The sequence below is a fragment of the Panthera tigris genome, chromosome D2 (genome assembly GCF_018350195.1).
Source record: "Panthera tigris isolate Pti1 chromosome D2, P.tigris_Pti1_mat1.1, whole genome shotgun sequence".
Lineage (NCBI taxonomy): Eukaryota > Metazoa > Chordata > Mammalia > Carnivora > Felidae > Panthera > Panthera tigris.
Genome location: NC_056670.1, coordinates 28,437,696 through 28,453,586, shown reverse-complemented (window position 1 = coordinate 28,453,586; position 15,891 = coordinate 28,437,696). Strand labels below are relative to the sequence as shown.

Sequence of the window (15,891 nt, the reverse complement as noted above, 5' to 3'; positions counted from 1 at the left end):
CTCTGTTTCTTACCTTTGTTTTATTTATTTAGTTAGTTTTTTAATTTATTTTGAGAATGAGAGAGAGCACAAGCAGGGTAAGGGCAGAGAGAGAGAGGGAGAGAGAGAATCCCAAGCAGGCTCCATGCTGTCAGCATGGAGTCAGACATGGGACTCCAACTCATGAGCTGTGAGATCATGATCTGAGCTGAAACCAAGAGTTGAATGCTTAACCGACTGAGGTAACCAGGTGCCCCTATTTTAACCATTTAAAAATTTTTTTAATGTTTATTTTTGAGAGAGAGAGTGGGAGAGAGAGAGAGAGTGTGCACACAAGTGGGGGAGGAGCAGAAACAGAGAGGGAGACACAGAATCTGAAGCAGGTTCTAGGCTCTGAGCTGTCAGCACAGAGCCTGCTGATGTGGGGCTCCAACTCGGAAACAGTGATCATGACCTGAGCTGAAGTCGGATGCTCAACCAACTGAGCCACCTAGGTGCCCCTATTTTAACCATTTTAAAGTGTACATCATTAAGTACATTCACAATGTTGTTCATACATCATCACGACCTGGTTCCAGAACTTTTTCATCATCCCAAAAGGAAACCCTGTATCTGTTAGCAATCATTTCTTATGCCCCTTCTCCCAGTTCCTGGTAAGCATTAATCGGCTGTCTATCTACAAGGATTTGTCTATTCTAGATATTTCTTACAAGTGGAATCATACAATATATGGTTTTTTGTGGTTGGCCTTTTTTTACTTAGTATAATGTTTTCAAGGTTTATCCACCCTGTAGTACTGAATTCCTTTTTCACGGCCAAATAATATTCCATTGTATGGCTATAACACATTTTTGTCTATCCACTCACGAACTGATGGACATTTGGGTTGTTTATATCTTTTGTCTGTTGTGAATAGTGCTGCTTTGAACGTTAGTAAGTTTTCTGAACACCTCTTTTCAGTTCTTTTGAGTATATGCCTAGGAATGGAATCACTGAGTCATATGGTAATTCTATGTTTAACTTTCAGTGGAAATGTCTCATTTTTTAATCTCTCTGATGCAGGTCCCTTTGCTCTTTGCCATGGTTTGGATATCTCCTTATATCATTAGTCTTTTAAATTAGTGAGGATTAATTAATTAATACCTGGGTTAACTGATTAATATCTGGTTAATAGTCAAATCTAACAATCAGCACTGTAATAGTAGGTCGGGTTTTACCACACATTGAACTTTAAATATAGAATACTATATAATATTGATTTTATATTATGTGTTTACTTTTAACTAATGTAGTCAATGCACTGGGCTGTCAGAGGTAAAAAAGATCTGATGCTAGAAGAATCTGACCAGGTTCATACCAACCAGACTGAAAATGAGGAATGGAACAAGCAAAGAGAAATAAAGAAAGAGAAGCTGGGTTCAACCACAGAGAAAATGGAGCAAAAAGAATCCAACTCCTTGGAGAAGTCATTCTCCCCGCAAAATCTGGATTCTCCAAGTAAGTCAAATCATGTAGCTTTGCAGACCAAGAAAGGTCTGAAATTAAAGGGCTTGGTTTATACTGTATTTATTCTCAACCTTTTCCAAGTAAACAGTAGTGCCAGATTTAAGGGTTGCTTTATCACCTTAAAATATACTTACTTAGCATTGACACAGAAACTGGAAGACACATTCCTCAATACATCCCTTTCAAGGGAAAATGTGAGGCATTTCTGGGAGTGACTGATATAACACTGCCATTTATTGAGTGTTTACTATGAACAGGAATGTTCTTTACATACATTACATGTATTATCTTGTTTAATATTAAGTCTATAGACATTAATTTATTTAATCCTCTACAAGCCTGTGAGGTTGGTACCAACATTATTCTCATTTTACGGAAAGGAAACTGAAGTCCAGGGAGGTTGAGTAATTTTTTCAAAGCTATACAGCTTGTATATAGCAGGGAAGGGGTCTGAACTAAGACAGTTTGACTTCAGTGTCTGTTTCTAAGGCATTGCACTGCCCAGAGAAGAGACCTTATCTGTATGTAGTTCTGAATGATAGATAGATTCACTGAAGCAGGGTATTACAGAAGCTAAACTCGCAAGCTATACTACCGAGGCTCACATCTTAGCTCTACTACTTATTATCTGTATTTCTTGGTAAAAGTTACTTAACTTCTCTAGATTTCAGTTTCCAAATCTATAAACTCAAGATCATAGTGATACCTTCTCACAGAGCTATCATGAGGATTAAATAAGGAGATCCATGTAAAATGCTTAGCACACTGATTCACCTAGCAAGCAGGTCTTGGGTTAATGTCAACTATTATTATCCTTTCTTTGTCTGTCTAGCCACCGTGTTTATCTTGCATAGGTGCGTTATAAACATGCACTGTCACTGTCCTCCGAATTCTTGATTCTCAAGGTTGTGATACAGTATCTCATTAGAATTTAAACTAGAGGCTCCTGAAGGTCCTTGAATCTTGAATCCTTACTTATAAAAGAAGATAATTAGATAGCTTGTGGTAAATTAGAGTCTTTGTAGAACTAGTCACTTGAAAACTCTCTTTGGGGAGACTTCTATATGCTCATTACCTGCTAGAATAAAGATCCTTAGGGTGTGATTCAGGTGTCTCTGCTGGTTACTCAAGATATCCTTTTGTGGACTCTGCAAATTGATTGCATCAGCCTCATAACTGGGAATGGTTATAATGTAACAAATTCATCAAAGCAGAAGCCCGAATTTCAGAAAAAACAGTGTTTTAAGCAAATACACACATACAAACACCTACCCACAGTCACACACAGGCAAAACATGCAAATGTTACACTATTCAGCCCTGGAATGTTCAGATCTGTGCTTCTTGAACCCCTGGAGCTGCCCTGTGACTTCCTGTTTCAGATTCAGACCTAGTCTGAGTTCACCATCACTGGGGTGGCGGGGGGGGGGGGGAGCGGCACTTTATCACCTCAGACACTCAGGCAGGAGGCTGAAGCCCCACTTGAATCCCTCTCATAAGATGCAGTGAAATTTTCTCTTCCTCTGAAAACTAGTTATTTAGATATTTAAAAACCCCAAAGTAATACCAGCTTGTCATTAGAAAATTCAAAGAATCATATATAAACAATGACTTAGTGTCTCCCCCAGGCTCCCATCCTTCTGTGTTTTTGTTTCCTGAAGTAACCAATGCAGATGTCCAGGTGTGTCTCCTTCCACATTATTCTCAAGCATATATAAATATGCCTTCACATAGGAGGGTTTTAAAAACAAAGAATGAGGGGCACCTGGGTGATTCAGTAGGTTAAGTGTGGGACTCTTGACTTTGGCTCAGGTCATGATCTCGTGGTTTGTGAGTTCGAACCCCACATCGGGCTCTGTGCTGACAGTGCGGAGCCTGCTTGGGATTCTGTCTCCCTGTCTCTCTGCCCCTCCCCCACTTGCTCTCTCTCAAAATAAATAAAAATAAACTTTAAAAAAAAAGGCATTACACTGTGCCCATTTCTCTATGTTACACGGAGCCTAAGAGTACAAGCTCTGGAACCGGATCCCAGCTTTTCCACTGATGAGTTTTGTGAACTTGGGCAAGCAAATTAACCTTTCTTTATTTGTGTTTTCTTATCTATATGGCCAAAACATTAGTGTTTACTCATAAGGTTTTTTTGAGTATTAAAAAATCTATGTAAAATATTTAGACCAGGTACATGGTAGGTGCTGTTTTTGGTGTTAGCTTTTATTATTATGGTACGTCTCCTTAGACCTTACATTTAGAATTAACTCATTCTTTTGAACAGCAGATAAATATTTCACAGTATAGATATATCATAATTTATTCAAGATAAATTGTGATGTGCTCTTTTTGGTGTCAGCTTTTATTATTATGGGACTTCTCCTTAAGCCTTTCATTTAGAATTAATGCATTCTTTTGAACAGGAGATAAATATTCCACAGTATAGATATATCATAATTTATTCAGGATGACTTGTGATGTCAGGTGTGGTGTGGTTTGTTTTGGCTATTTTATTATTATTATTTTTAATTTCCATTATACTTAACATACAATATTAGTTTCAAGTGCACAATACAGTGTGATGTCAGTTTTGATGCCCTCACATGATGAAGTGTATCCTTTTACTGTGGCTTGAGGAATGAAGGTGGGGGCCATGAGAGGAGGATCATTTTTCTGAGAAGCTGTTGTTGGAGAATAAGAATTATGAAATTTTACTAAAGGCTGCATTTGCCAGTATTTTCTTGATGCTGTTTAAGAGGTTATTGGCTGTTCTGAGTAGCACCCTAAAGCTGGAGTTTGATATATCAAAGTGCAGTTGTATGATTATTTGTAACTTTGTTTTACTATAGTGTAAATTTTTATTAACATCAGCATTTAAGAAATGATATTCATGTCAGCTTTAGTGAGTCCTGAGTGGTTTCTCACATACCTCTTAAGCATATTTGTTAATTTCCTCAAGCAGTGGTTGATATTTACTTTGGAGTTTGCTTTTTGATGCCTCTTCTGTGATCAGCAGCCCTCAAATAGTCCCCATGTTATTCTGACTCTTCACTGCAACCAGTAAAATATGGAGTACAGCCTCTGAAAACTGGTGCGCAACACAACCTCATTTTTCTTTTCTTTCCATGTAAATATACAATAAATAAGGCTTCTGATAAATGCAAATCTAGAATCAAATAGTTTGTGTAGCATTCTGGAGTTAGAAAAAAGGATCATACGTAGCCAATGCTGTTGGTGTGCTGTCATATTTTCTGGGCATCTAATTTCTCATTGCCAATTCTATGGTTTCTATCAGAGGGCTTTCTCTGGCACTTGAGCTGGCTTGGCAGTAAGTGCCAGGGAATAAACACTCTCTGGAGGTAGCCATCAGATACTGATGAATGTGAGTGGGAAACTCCTTTACTTCTCTAACTGGATAACTCTTAGGGGTTTTTATACTGTCTTCCAGGGGTCCCCATCATAATCAAGCTCCAGTTGCCCAGGGTGGCAACTTGCCTGATGTACCTTTTAAAAACTTGGTTCCTTTCTCTACTTTCCTACCAGGGTCTCTTTGAATCACCTTTCAAATTATCCACTTGCATTCAAATTCTTGTCTGGGGTGTCTATTTCTATTGGAAACCAAACTAGAAAACACTTTTTTCAAACTATAAAATAACAAGTATTTACAGTAGAAATGTGAGAAATATGGTCAAACAAAAGGTAGAAAATACACTTCTAATATTAGCACCTAGGGACATATCTATTATTGGTCTTTTGGTATATATGTATATATATTAGTATACCTAAAACTAAGGATGATACTATATATATTTTATGTGTGTATTTCAATTATAGGTTGTCAGAAATTTTCTTTTGCTTTTTTCCTAAGAGGAATTATATTTTTTAATGTTTATTTATTTATTTTATTGTTTCTTTATTTGACAGAGAAAGAGTGTGAGCAGAGGGAGGGCAGAGAAAGAGAGAGAGAGAGAGAAATCCCAAGCAGGCTTCTCGCTGTCAGCTCAGAGTCCAATGCAGGGCTTGAACCCATGAGCCCCGAGATCACGACCTGAGCAGAAATGGAGTGGGACGCTTAAGTGACTGAGCCACCCAGGCACCCCCCTATAGGAGAATTCTTAAATTTGTTTTGTCTGAGAATTCTAAAGAAAGTGCAAACAGATTGTTTTCTTGGGACAACCACTGTCAACTGTCCTGTGTATATTTTTCTGACAAGATATTTAGATAGTATTTTAAAATATCAATGGAAACATTTTGTATATTATTTTGGGACCTGTTTTTTCATGGGCAATATTATAAACATAAAAAAAGACGTAAGGAATATGTGTCCATTGCAGAACAATAAGAAAATACAGATTTTTTAAAAAGTGTCAAAAATGAAAATCACATGTATTCTAACTATCCAGGGATAACTATTAACACTGAGGAATAATTCCTTATAGACTTTCAAAAATTTTTACATAAATATCCATGTAATAATGAATTTAGGAATGAGATCATACTATATACATTATTTTTTAAATACCTGTCAGTTAGCAATATGTTATGAGCATTTTTCTATGACCATAAATATTAAAAAAATTGTTAATGCCAATATAAAAGGCTTTTATTTTTTAATTTTTTTTTTAACGTTTATTTATTTTTGAGACAGAGAGAGACAGAGCATGAACGGGGGAGGGGCAGAGAGAGAGGGAGACACAGAATCGGAAGCAGGCTCCAGGCTCTGAGCCGTCAGCCCAGAGCCTGACGCGGGGCTCGAACTCACAGACCGCGAGATAGTGACCTGAGCCGAAGTCGGACGCTTAACTGACTGAGCCACCCAGGCGCCCCTATAAAAGGCTTTTAAACAACTTTCTATTGCTGAAGATTTAGATTGTTTCTTGATTAAAAAAATTTATAAATGGTGTCACGACAAATATCCTTATAGTTAAACCCTTGAACACATCTGTGATTATTTCCTTAGGATAAACTTCTAGAAGTAGAATTATTAGATATACACATTTTAATTAGTTTGAGAAATTTTGCCAAATTGCCTGCCAAAAGATTTTTACCAATTTACACTCCCATCAATAGAAAAGGAAAAAGGCCTTTTTTCTAGTGTTCAACAAAGTTGCTTATTAGAATTAAAACTAATCTTACTTTCATGGAGTAAATTATTTGTATTTCCAGAGATCCTTTACCATTGACCTTTTACTTTTGGCAGCTGTTTGGAAGTTGTTTCCAATTTCCATGCTAGTGAATTGCCAAAATTCCCACCACTGAAGGTTTCTATAAATATCCTTTTATTAATAAGCATTTAAGCACATGAGTTTCTTCCATCCATATAAACTAATTCTTGTTGATAAGAATTCAAAAGTCGACTCTACAGATCAAAAAGAAAATGATCCAAAATAATCCAAAAGAAAAAGGGAAGGAAACTATATAAACAGTTCAGTAGAGAAAATATAGCGGTTCTTAAACATATGAAAAGAGGTTTAATCTCAACATAATTCGTGAAACGGTAACTTCTCTTAATGTACACTTTTATGAATCAGTGAGACATAAGATCAACCATCTAGTAAAAAAAGAAGGGGTGTGTGTGCCCCTGGGTGGCTCAGTCGTTAAGCATCTGACTTCAGCTCAGGTCATGATCTCGCAGTTTGTGAGCTTGAGTCCCACATCCGGTCAGCTCGTGCCCTGCTTCCGGTGAACACAAGCCCCGCTTTGGGTTAGCCCCTCTTCTTTCTCTCTGTCCCTCGTGGGATTTTCTCTCTCTCTCTCTGCCTCTTGCTCACTTGCACCCTCTCTCTCTCAAAAAAAAAAAAAAATAAATAAATAAATAAAATAAATAAATAAAAAAAATAAAAATAAAAAAAAAAGAAAGAAAGGAAATGAACATTTCATAGAACAGAAAATACAAATAGCCTTGAAACATATGAAAAGATGCCTAAACTCATTCATAGTAAGAGAAAGGCAAATTAAAACTGCACTTTTTGTACGCAAGAGCCTAGCAAAAGTTACTGAGTTTGTTCACATGGTGTTAATGAAGGTGTAGGAAAATCAGCTGCTGCTGGGTGAAACTTTATGGAGAACCGTTTGGCAATGTCTATTAAAACTACAGATGCATGATGACTTTGACCCAGTAATCCCAGTTCTACAAATTTTATCCTATAGGTCACCCATGTGCAAAATGACATGTGTACTATGTTATTCACTGCAGAATTGCAAATAAATGCCCCTCAGTAGGGTTGCGTTTTTGTATGTCACAGAATAAAATACCCCTCCACTGTTAGAATGAGAAAGCTCTCCGTATACTGATAAAAAACAATCATCAAGATATGTTAGAAACAAAAAGTCAAAATGCAGAATAGTAGACTGTATGTTAGCATTTAGGTTAAAGAAGGAGTAGGGCGGTGATGTTGGAGATTGTATGCATGTATTTGCTTGAATATACCTCGACTATCTCTGGAAAGATATGGAGGCAATTGGTAACAACTTTGTCTGTTGGGAACATCAGAGTGGAGGGTGGAAGACTTTTGAGGGTTATGTAATCTTTGTGCTTTTTGAACTTTAGCCATGTGAATATACCACCAATTCAAAAATAAATACAATTGTATTAAACAATTTTTAAAATGTTTTATTTATTTTTGAGGGAGAGAGAGAGAGAGAGAGAACAAGCATGTGTGGGGAGGGGCAGATTGAGAGGAAGACAGAATCCGAAGCAGGCTCCAGGCTCTGAGCTGTCAGCACAGAGTTTGATGCAGGGCTGAAACCCATGAACTGTGAGATCATGACCTGAGCTGAAGGTGGACGCTTAACGGACTGAGCCACCCAGGTGCCCCATAAAAAAATAAATAAAATGTTAAAATAAATAAAAATAAAAATAGGGGAAAAAGAAATCTGGGATCTATTCTTCATTTTACCATTACTTTTTGTGACCCACAGACAATTTCCTTTTTTTCTTTTGGTGGGGTCTCCCCATATATGATATATAAATAAATGAATATTTAGTATCAGATATTCACAAAGACTTTTATAGAAAAATAAGTAGCATAAAGGGACAGGGAGGGATGGAGGTAGGGGCTGGGTACTGTTTTGGATCAAGTTGTCAGAGAAGGTAGTTCCTCAGAAATCCCGAATCTCAGGCTCCACCCCAGACACCTGGAATCAGAATCTCCAATATAACAAGATCCCCAGATAATTACCATGTATATGGAAGATTGAGAGACACCTTGCTCTAGCTAATTCCTACTCATGGTTATTTTGTTTAAAAAAAAATTTTTTTTTTACATTTATTTATTTTTGAGAAACAGAGTGAGACAAAGTGTGAGCGGGGTGGTGGGGTGAGCGCAGAGAGAGAAGGAGACACAGAATCCGAAGCAGGCTCCAGGCTCTGAGCTGTCAGCATAGAGCCTGATGTGGGGCTCGAACCCACGAACTGTGAGATCATGACCTGAGCCAAAGTCGGACGCTCAACCGACTGAGCCACCCAGGCACCCCAAATCATGGTTACTTTGAATGTGAATTCCAGAAGTCTTCTCTCACTCTAACTTTGTTCTACTCAGTCCACACTGAATGCCTTTCTCAGGTCTCCCATTCTCTTGTGTTTCCCTCCATATATATATGTTTATTTATTTATTTTGAGAGAAGAAGGGAGGGGCAGAGAGAAGAGGGAGAGAGAGAATCCCAACCAGAGATCCCAACCGTGAGATAATGATCTGAGCTGAAATCAAGAGTCAGCTGCTTAACTGATTGAGCCACCCAGGCACCCCTCCCTCCATATATTTTGCCACATTAATAATTTTCTGGATTTTTTTATTACCACCGCCAGGAGATATGTACTGGAGTCTCACAGTACCCAGCATAGAGCCTGGCAATATGTAACAGGTGCTAGATAAATATTTCTATAGCAAATGAAGAAATGAGTGGATGAACCAAGCCAAATAAAAGTGTGTGGGGAGGGAAAAAAGAATTCAAAAGTCTGCTTAAGATAATCCATTTCAGGGGCGCCTGGATGATTCAGTCAATTAAGCAGCCAATTCTTGATTTCATCTCGGGTCATGATCTCATGATTCATGGGTTTGAGCCCCGAATTGGGCTCAGCACTGTGAGCACAGAGCTCAGATTCGGTCTCCTTCTCTCTGCCCCTCTCCCACTTGTACTGTCTCTCTGTCTCAACTCTCAAATAAATAAATAAATGTAAAAAAAAAAAAAAGGAAAGATAATCTGTTTCTGTAAGATACTAATAATTCATATTAAACACTTACCCTTGCATTTTATTTATTGCAGTGAAATCTTATCAGCAAGCTGTTTTACTATGACCCTGTGGGTTTTCTATTCCTACATCTCTGGTTTTAAAATCTTCTTTTCTGTGCTTTAAAGTCTTTTCAGATGTGAACTCTTGGCACCTTCGTTTCCGCTGGTCTGGGGACGCTCCCTCAGAACTCCTGAGGAAATTCAGAAATTATGAAATATGAAAAGTGCTTGGTAGGAGAGAGAGAGAGCAAGACCATCTCCCGTGCTGCCAACAAGTCTTTGAATCTTAAAAACGTTATGTTTCTCTGTCATGTTTGTGAATTGCTCAGTACCGATTGATTCCTCCATCCTTGAACCCATTCTAACGAAATGTGTGTTTTAAATGAGAACATTTTCAGACTAGTCTCTTTCAATATTTGAATAGATTAAGGCTCTTAGATCCAAAGTAGCTTGTTGTGAATATTCCTGTTAATGTTGTAGAAAATCTATTTTAAAAAGATATCTCTGTATTTAAATAATTCATTAATATACCACGATCCCTATTAGTGCTGTATGTACAAGAAATGCTTTCTGACTCTTGGGGCACCTGGGTGGATCTGTTGGTTAAGCAAACAACTCTTGACTTTGTCTCAGGTCATGATCTCAGGGTCGTGGAGTCTGCTTAAGATTCTCTTTCCCTCTGTCTCTGCCCCTCCCCTGCTCACTCTCTCTCTCAAAATAAAATATAAATAAAATTTATTTTTAAAAAAGGAAATGTTTTCTGACTCTTGACTTTAAATGAAATGTCTAAACTCCACAGAGCGAAATAAATAATTTTCCCAAAATTCATGATGAATTTATAATTCAACAGTATTTTGAAAATAATTTGATTAGATATTTCTATTTTAATTTTAATAATTGTAAATTTAAAAGGTTATTATTTATTTGAGGAAATATGCTTTACAAGATTTATTTTGTTATACAGCAAGTGATACATTTATAAATTATGTTCTAACAATGTGAATGGGCCTGTTAGGTGGACATATCCTTTTTAGGTTGGGATTGTTGATGGTCATGTGTAGTCTATGGTTAGTTTTTAGTTTGCAAACAAGTGAATGAAAAATTAAGAAGAAAAACAATTTTACAGTAAACTAGAGCTGTCACTGGTCTGTAGCAAAGGGACAGAAAAAAAAAGAATATAGGAAGTTTTTAAAAAATTTTTTTTAAAGTTTATTTATTTCGAGAGAAACAGAGACAGCATGAGTAGGGTAGGGGCAGAGAGAGGAAGACAGAATCCCACCGCACTGACAGTGCAGAGTCCAACTTGAGGCTTGAACTCACAAAATCATGAGATCATGACCTGAGCTGAAACCTAGAGTTGGATGTTTAACTGACTGAGCCACCCATGTGCCCCAGGAAGTTTTTTTTTTTAAATTAAAGCCACATAATTCAGAAATTATGTCCTTTGTGGTTTAAAATGTGCTTCCTTTTATGAAATAGTATCATAGTAGACTGTGTTAGTTTACAAGGGCTGCCATAACAACATACCACAGACTGAGTGGCTTAAACAACATATCTCATAGTTCTGGAGGCTAGATGTCCAACATCAAGGTGTCTGCAGGTTTGATTTTTTTCTGAGGCCTCTCTTCTTGGCTGATGCCTTCTCCAGGTGTCCTCACATGACCTTCCTCTGCGAACACACATCCCTGGTATCTCTGCTTCCTCTTTTGAGGATGCCAGTCACATTGGATTAGGGCTCCACCCTAACACTTCCTTTTAACACATTTCAACTCTTTAAAGACCTTATCTCCAAATAAGATTATATTCTAAGGTAGTGGGGATTAGGACCTCAACATACAGGTTTTGGGGGGAATACAATTTAGTCCATAACAGATGAAAACTTTTTTTAAAAAACAAATATAGGGGTGCCTGGGTGGCCCAGTTAGTTGAGTGTCCAACTCTTGATTTTGGCTCAGATCATGATCTCACAGTAGTGAGATGGAGCCCCAAGTTGGGCTCTGTGCCGGGCATGGATCCTGCTTGATTCTCTCTCTCCCTCTCCCTCTGCCTTTCTCCTGCTTGTGCATGCTCTCTCTGGCAAAACAAAACAAAACAAACAAAACAAAACAAAACAAAACAAAAGTATTAAAAAAATTTTTTTTATTACATTTATTTATTTTTGAGAGACAGAGACAGAGCACAAGCAGGGGAGGGGCAGAAGGAGAAGGAGACACAGAATCCGAAGCAGGCTCCAGGCTCTGAGCTGTCGGCACAGAGCCCAATGCAGGGCTCGAACTCACAAACAATGAGATCATGACCTGAGCCGAAGTTGGAGGCCTAACTGACTGAGCCACCCAGGTGCCCAAAACAAAAGTAGTTTTAAAAAATGTTTATTTATTATGAGAGAGAGAGAGAAAATAGGGAAAGAGATTGCACGTGAGGGAGGGGCAGAGAGAGAGGGAGAGAGCATCCCAAGCAGGCTCTGCGGAGCCCAAACTCGGGATTTGATCCCACGAACTGTTGGTACAGAAGATAGGATTCAGTAGCCACAGAGGGAAAGATTAGGGCCTGAGGTTCCTGAGTAGGGAAAAACACCTATTTTGGAACAATGCTGGGAATGTCTGACCACAGCAAACCCCCTCAGGTGTAAGGTTCCTGTTAATGTAACAGACCCCACCTACTCCCCCTCAGGTTTCCCCTCAGGAATTTGACAAAAGACCTAAGTATGGCCATAGACCACCCCTCATACAATGGAAGGGAGCCAGTCGGGAATGGGCAACCCAGCACCTAGAGGTATCAAGCCAATAAGGGTAGAAGGAACAAGGGAGAAGAGATGGGGAGGGCTGACCAGAACCTTATAAAACAAGGACCTTGCCTGTAGTCCGTGGGCATTTACTTCTGAATGTCCCCTTTCTGTAAAGAGAGCTTTCCTACTATTCTTCCTTTCTAATCTTATATTCTAATAAACCTTTGCCTACTGCTCATTTTGTGTCCGCCTCTTCATTCTTTGAAGCTGTGAGATAATGAATCCTGGGTGTTGTGGCAAAAGATCCTGCAAGACAGTGAGATCATGACCTGAGTGGAAATCAAGAGTTGGACCCCCAACTGACTGAGGAGCCCCAACAAAGTATATTTTTAAGGCTTATTTTTAATTTTATTGGAAAATAAAGTGTTTATTCAAAGAACATTAAAAGATTAAGGACCTTTTAATTGTGTGGGTGTTGGCAGGAGGAGGAATGAATCTCAAGCTTAGCCAGACTGGGCATGAGACTCTTCACAGAGCTGGGGGTTTCAGGGGAGGCCGGGTTGGGGGACAACTGGGTCTGGCAGGAGTCAAGAAATGGTCAGAGAGCACCAGGCCACAGTGCAGAGCTTGGGCCAGGGGTGCTGGTTGGCTTAGCAGCCTTAGCAGCTTAGCAGCTCACCACTTACATCCCATTGACAAAAAATAGAGCATGTAAAATTAATAAAATGAGCTTTTGGACTACAATTGCCTGTCTTAATGCCTGTGTGGCCCACATGGGCACTCAAATAAATAACTACATTGAATACGAGAAGTTTTGAACCTAAACATCAGGGTTTAATTTTTTTTCTTTTTTCTACCAGAAAAAAGGCCCATTTACAGCACTGATAACTTTTAGTGACTTGTCAAGAGGAAAACTACTCCCATTCGTATGGTCCACTTCATTTTTCGTAGAGATGCACTTCCCCGTTGTTGACAAGATTGAGACCAGCTCTTATTTTCTCTCCTATGATGGCCTGAAACCTCCAAATAAGAAATGAGAAATAGCTCCATTTGAATGTGGGTTTATGATGGGTCAGGCCCGACATAAGCACTTTATATACTGGATCCCATATAACTTAGTAGGAGACATTTTATTCTTTTTCTTTTATGATTTGTTTGTTTGTTTTGCTTTGAGAGAGATGGAGCAAGTGAGCAAGAGGCAGAGAGAGAAGGAGAGAGAATTGCATCGCAGAGAGGGAAGCAGGGCTCACCCAAAGCAGTACTCAGACCCAAACTATGAGATCATGACCTGAGCCAAAGTCAGATGTTAACCGACTGAGCCACCCAGGCACCCAGAAGACCGTCTATTCTTTTTATCTATCTATCTATCTATCTATCTATCTATCTATTTATATTACTTTTTTAATGTTTATTTTTGAGACAGAGAGAGACAGAGTGCTAGCAGGGGAGAGGCAGAGAGAGAGAGGGAGAATCCGAAGAAGGCTCCAGGCTCTGAGCTGTCAGCACAGAGTCCAATGCAGGGCTCAAACTCACAAACAGTGAGATCATGACCTGAGCTGAAGTCGGATGCTTAACCGACTGAGCCACCCAGGCACCCCTATCCTTTTTTTATTAAAAAATTTTTTAATGTTTATTTAATTTTAAGAGAGAGAGAGAGAGAGAGAGAGAGAGAGAGAGAGAGAGAGAGAATGTGAGTGGGGAAGGGGCAGAGAGAGAGGAAGACACAGAATCTGAAGCAGGCACCAGGCTCTGAGCTGTCAGCATACAGCCCAATGTGGGGCTCGAAGCCACAAGCCATGAGATCATGACCTGAGCCAAAGTTGGATGCTTAACTGACTGAGCCACCCAGGTGCCTCCAGAAGACTGTCTATTCTTAAACACTTAAATACTTTCCTGAAGTCAAGGTTTAAAAAGGGAGGGGACTGTGTTTTGATAATATAGTTTTTATCTTTGAATGAAAAGTAAAAGGAAATTCTTCAATAATTTGTTTGAATTGTCCAGTGTGTTTGGAATAACCACAGTTGCACGTATGTATAATACCACATTTTCAGAGTCATTTATTTTTGGATTACGGCTTAACTTTATGACATAGCAAATTGATTATGAAAAGATATTTTACATAAAAGTTAGTAAGCTCTTAGGTCAGCTCTAAATGGTGAAGATAGTTTGTTTCTCTCACATTTGATATTGAACGAATGAATGAGACACATATTTCTTCAGAACATTATTATGTGATATTGTACTAGCATTTGTGTAGGATATAAAAATGCTTAAGTCATATTTATGCTCTCAAGTAGCTAATAATCTTGTGAAATAGTTTAACAGGAGTATGTCAAATTAGTTTAAAGTATGTAATGTATTTAGAATATGCCTGGCACATAGTAAGCACTAGGTGTGTTAGTTACTATTTCTACTATATTGTTATGTGTTAAATCTCTCTCTCTCTCTCTCTCTCTCTCTCTCTCTCTTAGAAAGTTCTGCACCCAATGTGAGGCTTGACTCCACAACCCTGAGGTCAAGAGTTGCATGCTCTACTGACTGAGCCAGCCAGGCGCCTTGTTATCATGGGTTAAAACTTGATAATCAATAACAGAATTGTGGTCTCCTTCCCCCCCACCCCCCACTCCTCAATCCCTTTCCCCCCATTATTCATCTCAGAGGCATCATTTATTGCATATCTTTCCTTGGCTATCTTGTGAGTTTACACATGAATGTATTTCTCTTCTTTACATAAATGGTAGCTTACTATTTACAGTGATGCATAACTTCCATTTATTCAGTTGATATATCTTGGAGATTTTTCCATTTTAGTATGTTAGGGCTTATTCTTTTTATGTGCTTTCTTTTTTTAAGATTTTATTTTTTTAGGTAATCTTTATACCCAACATGGGGCTTGAACTTACAATCCTGAAATCAAGCGTTGTATGCTCCACCGAGCTAGCCAGGTGCCCTGCTTTTTGTGTGCTTTATAATATTCCATGGTGTGGATGAACCACACAATTTATTTAACTTGTCCCCTACTTGATTGATGCTTTTCAAAGTTATTTACATTTTTTTTCAATCACAAATAACACTGTAATGAATAGCTTTGTGCACAGTATTTCTTGCATGTGAAGTACACCCATAGGATGAAAAGCTAGCACTGGAATGGATCAAGGAGTATGTATGTAATTTTGAATTGCATTACAATGTTCTTAAACAAAGAAATGAAGCAATTTAGCAAGTTTCAAAGATTTTAGGGCCAATGGATTGGAAAACCCAGAAAACAGTTTGTTCATTGGTATTGTTGCCTACAGTTTGTTTTGTTCTGTTTTTATTTTTTATTTTATTTATTTATTAAAAATTTTTTTGATGTTTATTTTTGAGAGAGAGAGTATGCGTGGGCAAGAGTGGGGGAGGGGCAGAAAGAGAGAGAGAGAGAGAGAGAGAGAGAGCATCTGAAACAGGCTCCAGGCTCCGAGC

General features: G+C 38.4%; 1 protein-coding gene across 1 annotated transcript in view; it reads left to right on the top strand.

Annotated features, from left to right (window-relative positions):
* DNAJC12 (DnaJ heat shock protein family (Hsp40) member C12) overlaps positions 1–10,394 on the top strand; it is a 39,931-nt gene extending 29,537 nt beyond the window's left edge. The window contains exons 4-5 of the mRNA XM_007095775.3: positions 1,272–1,476; positions 9,831–10,394. Coding sequence (XP_007095837.1) covers positions 1,272–1,476; positions 9,831–9,925 — 300 coding nt within the window. The 3' untranslated portion in view covers positions 9,926–10,394. The remainder of the gene's footprint in view (positions 1–1,271; positions 1,477–9,830) is intronic.
* Positions 10,395–15,891: the final 5,497 nt, after the last annotated feature.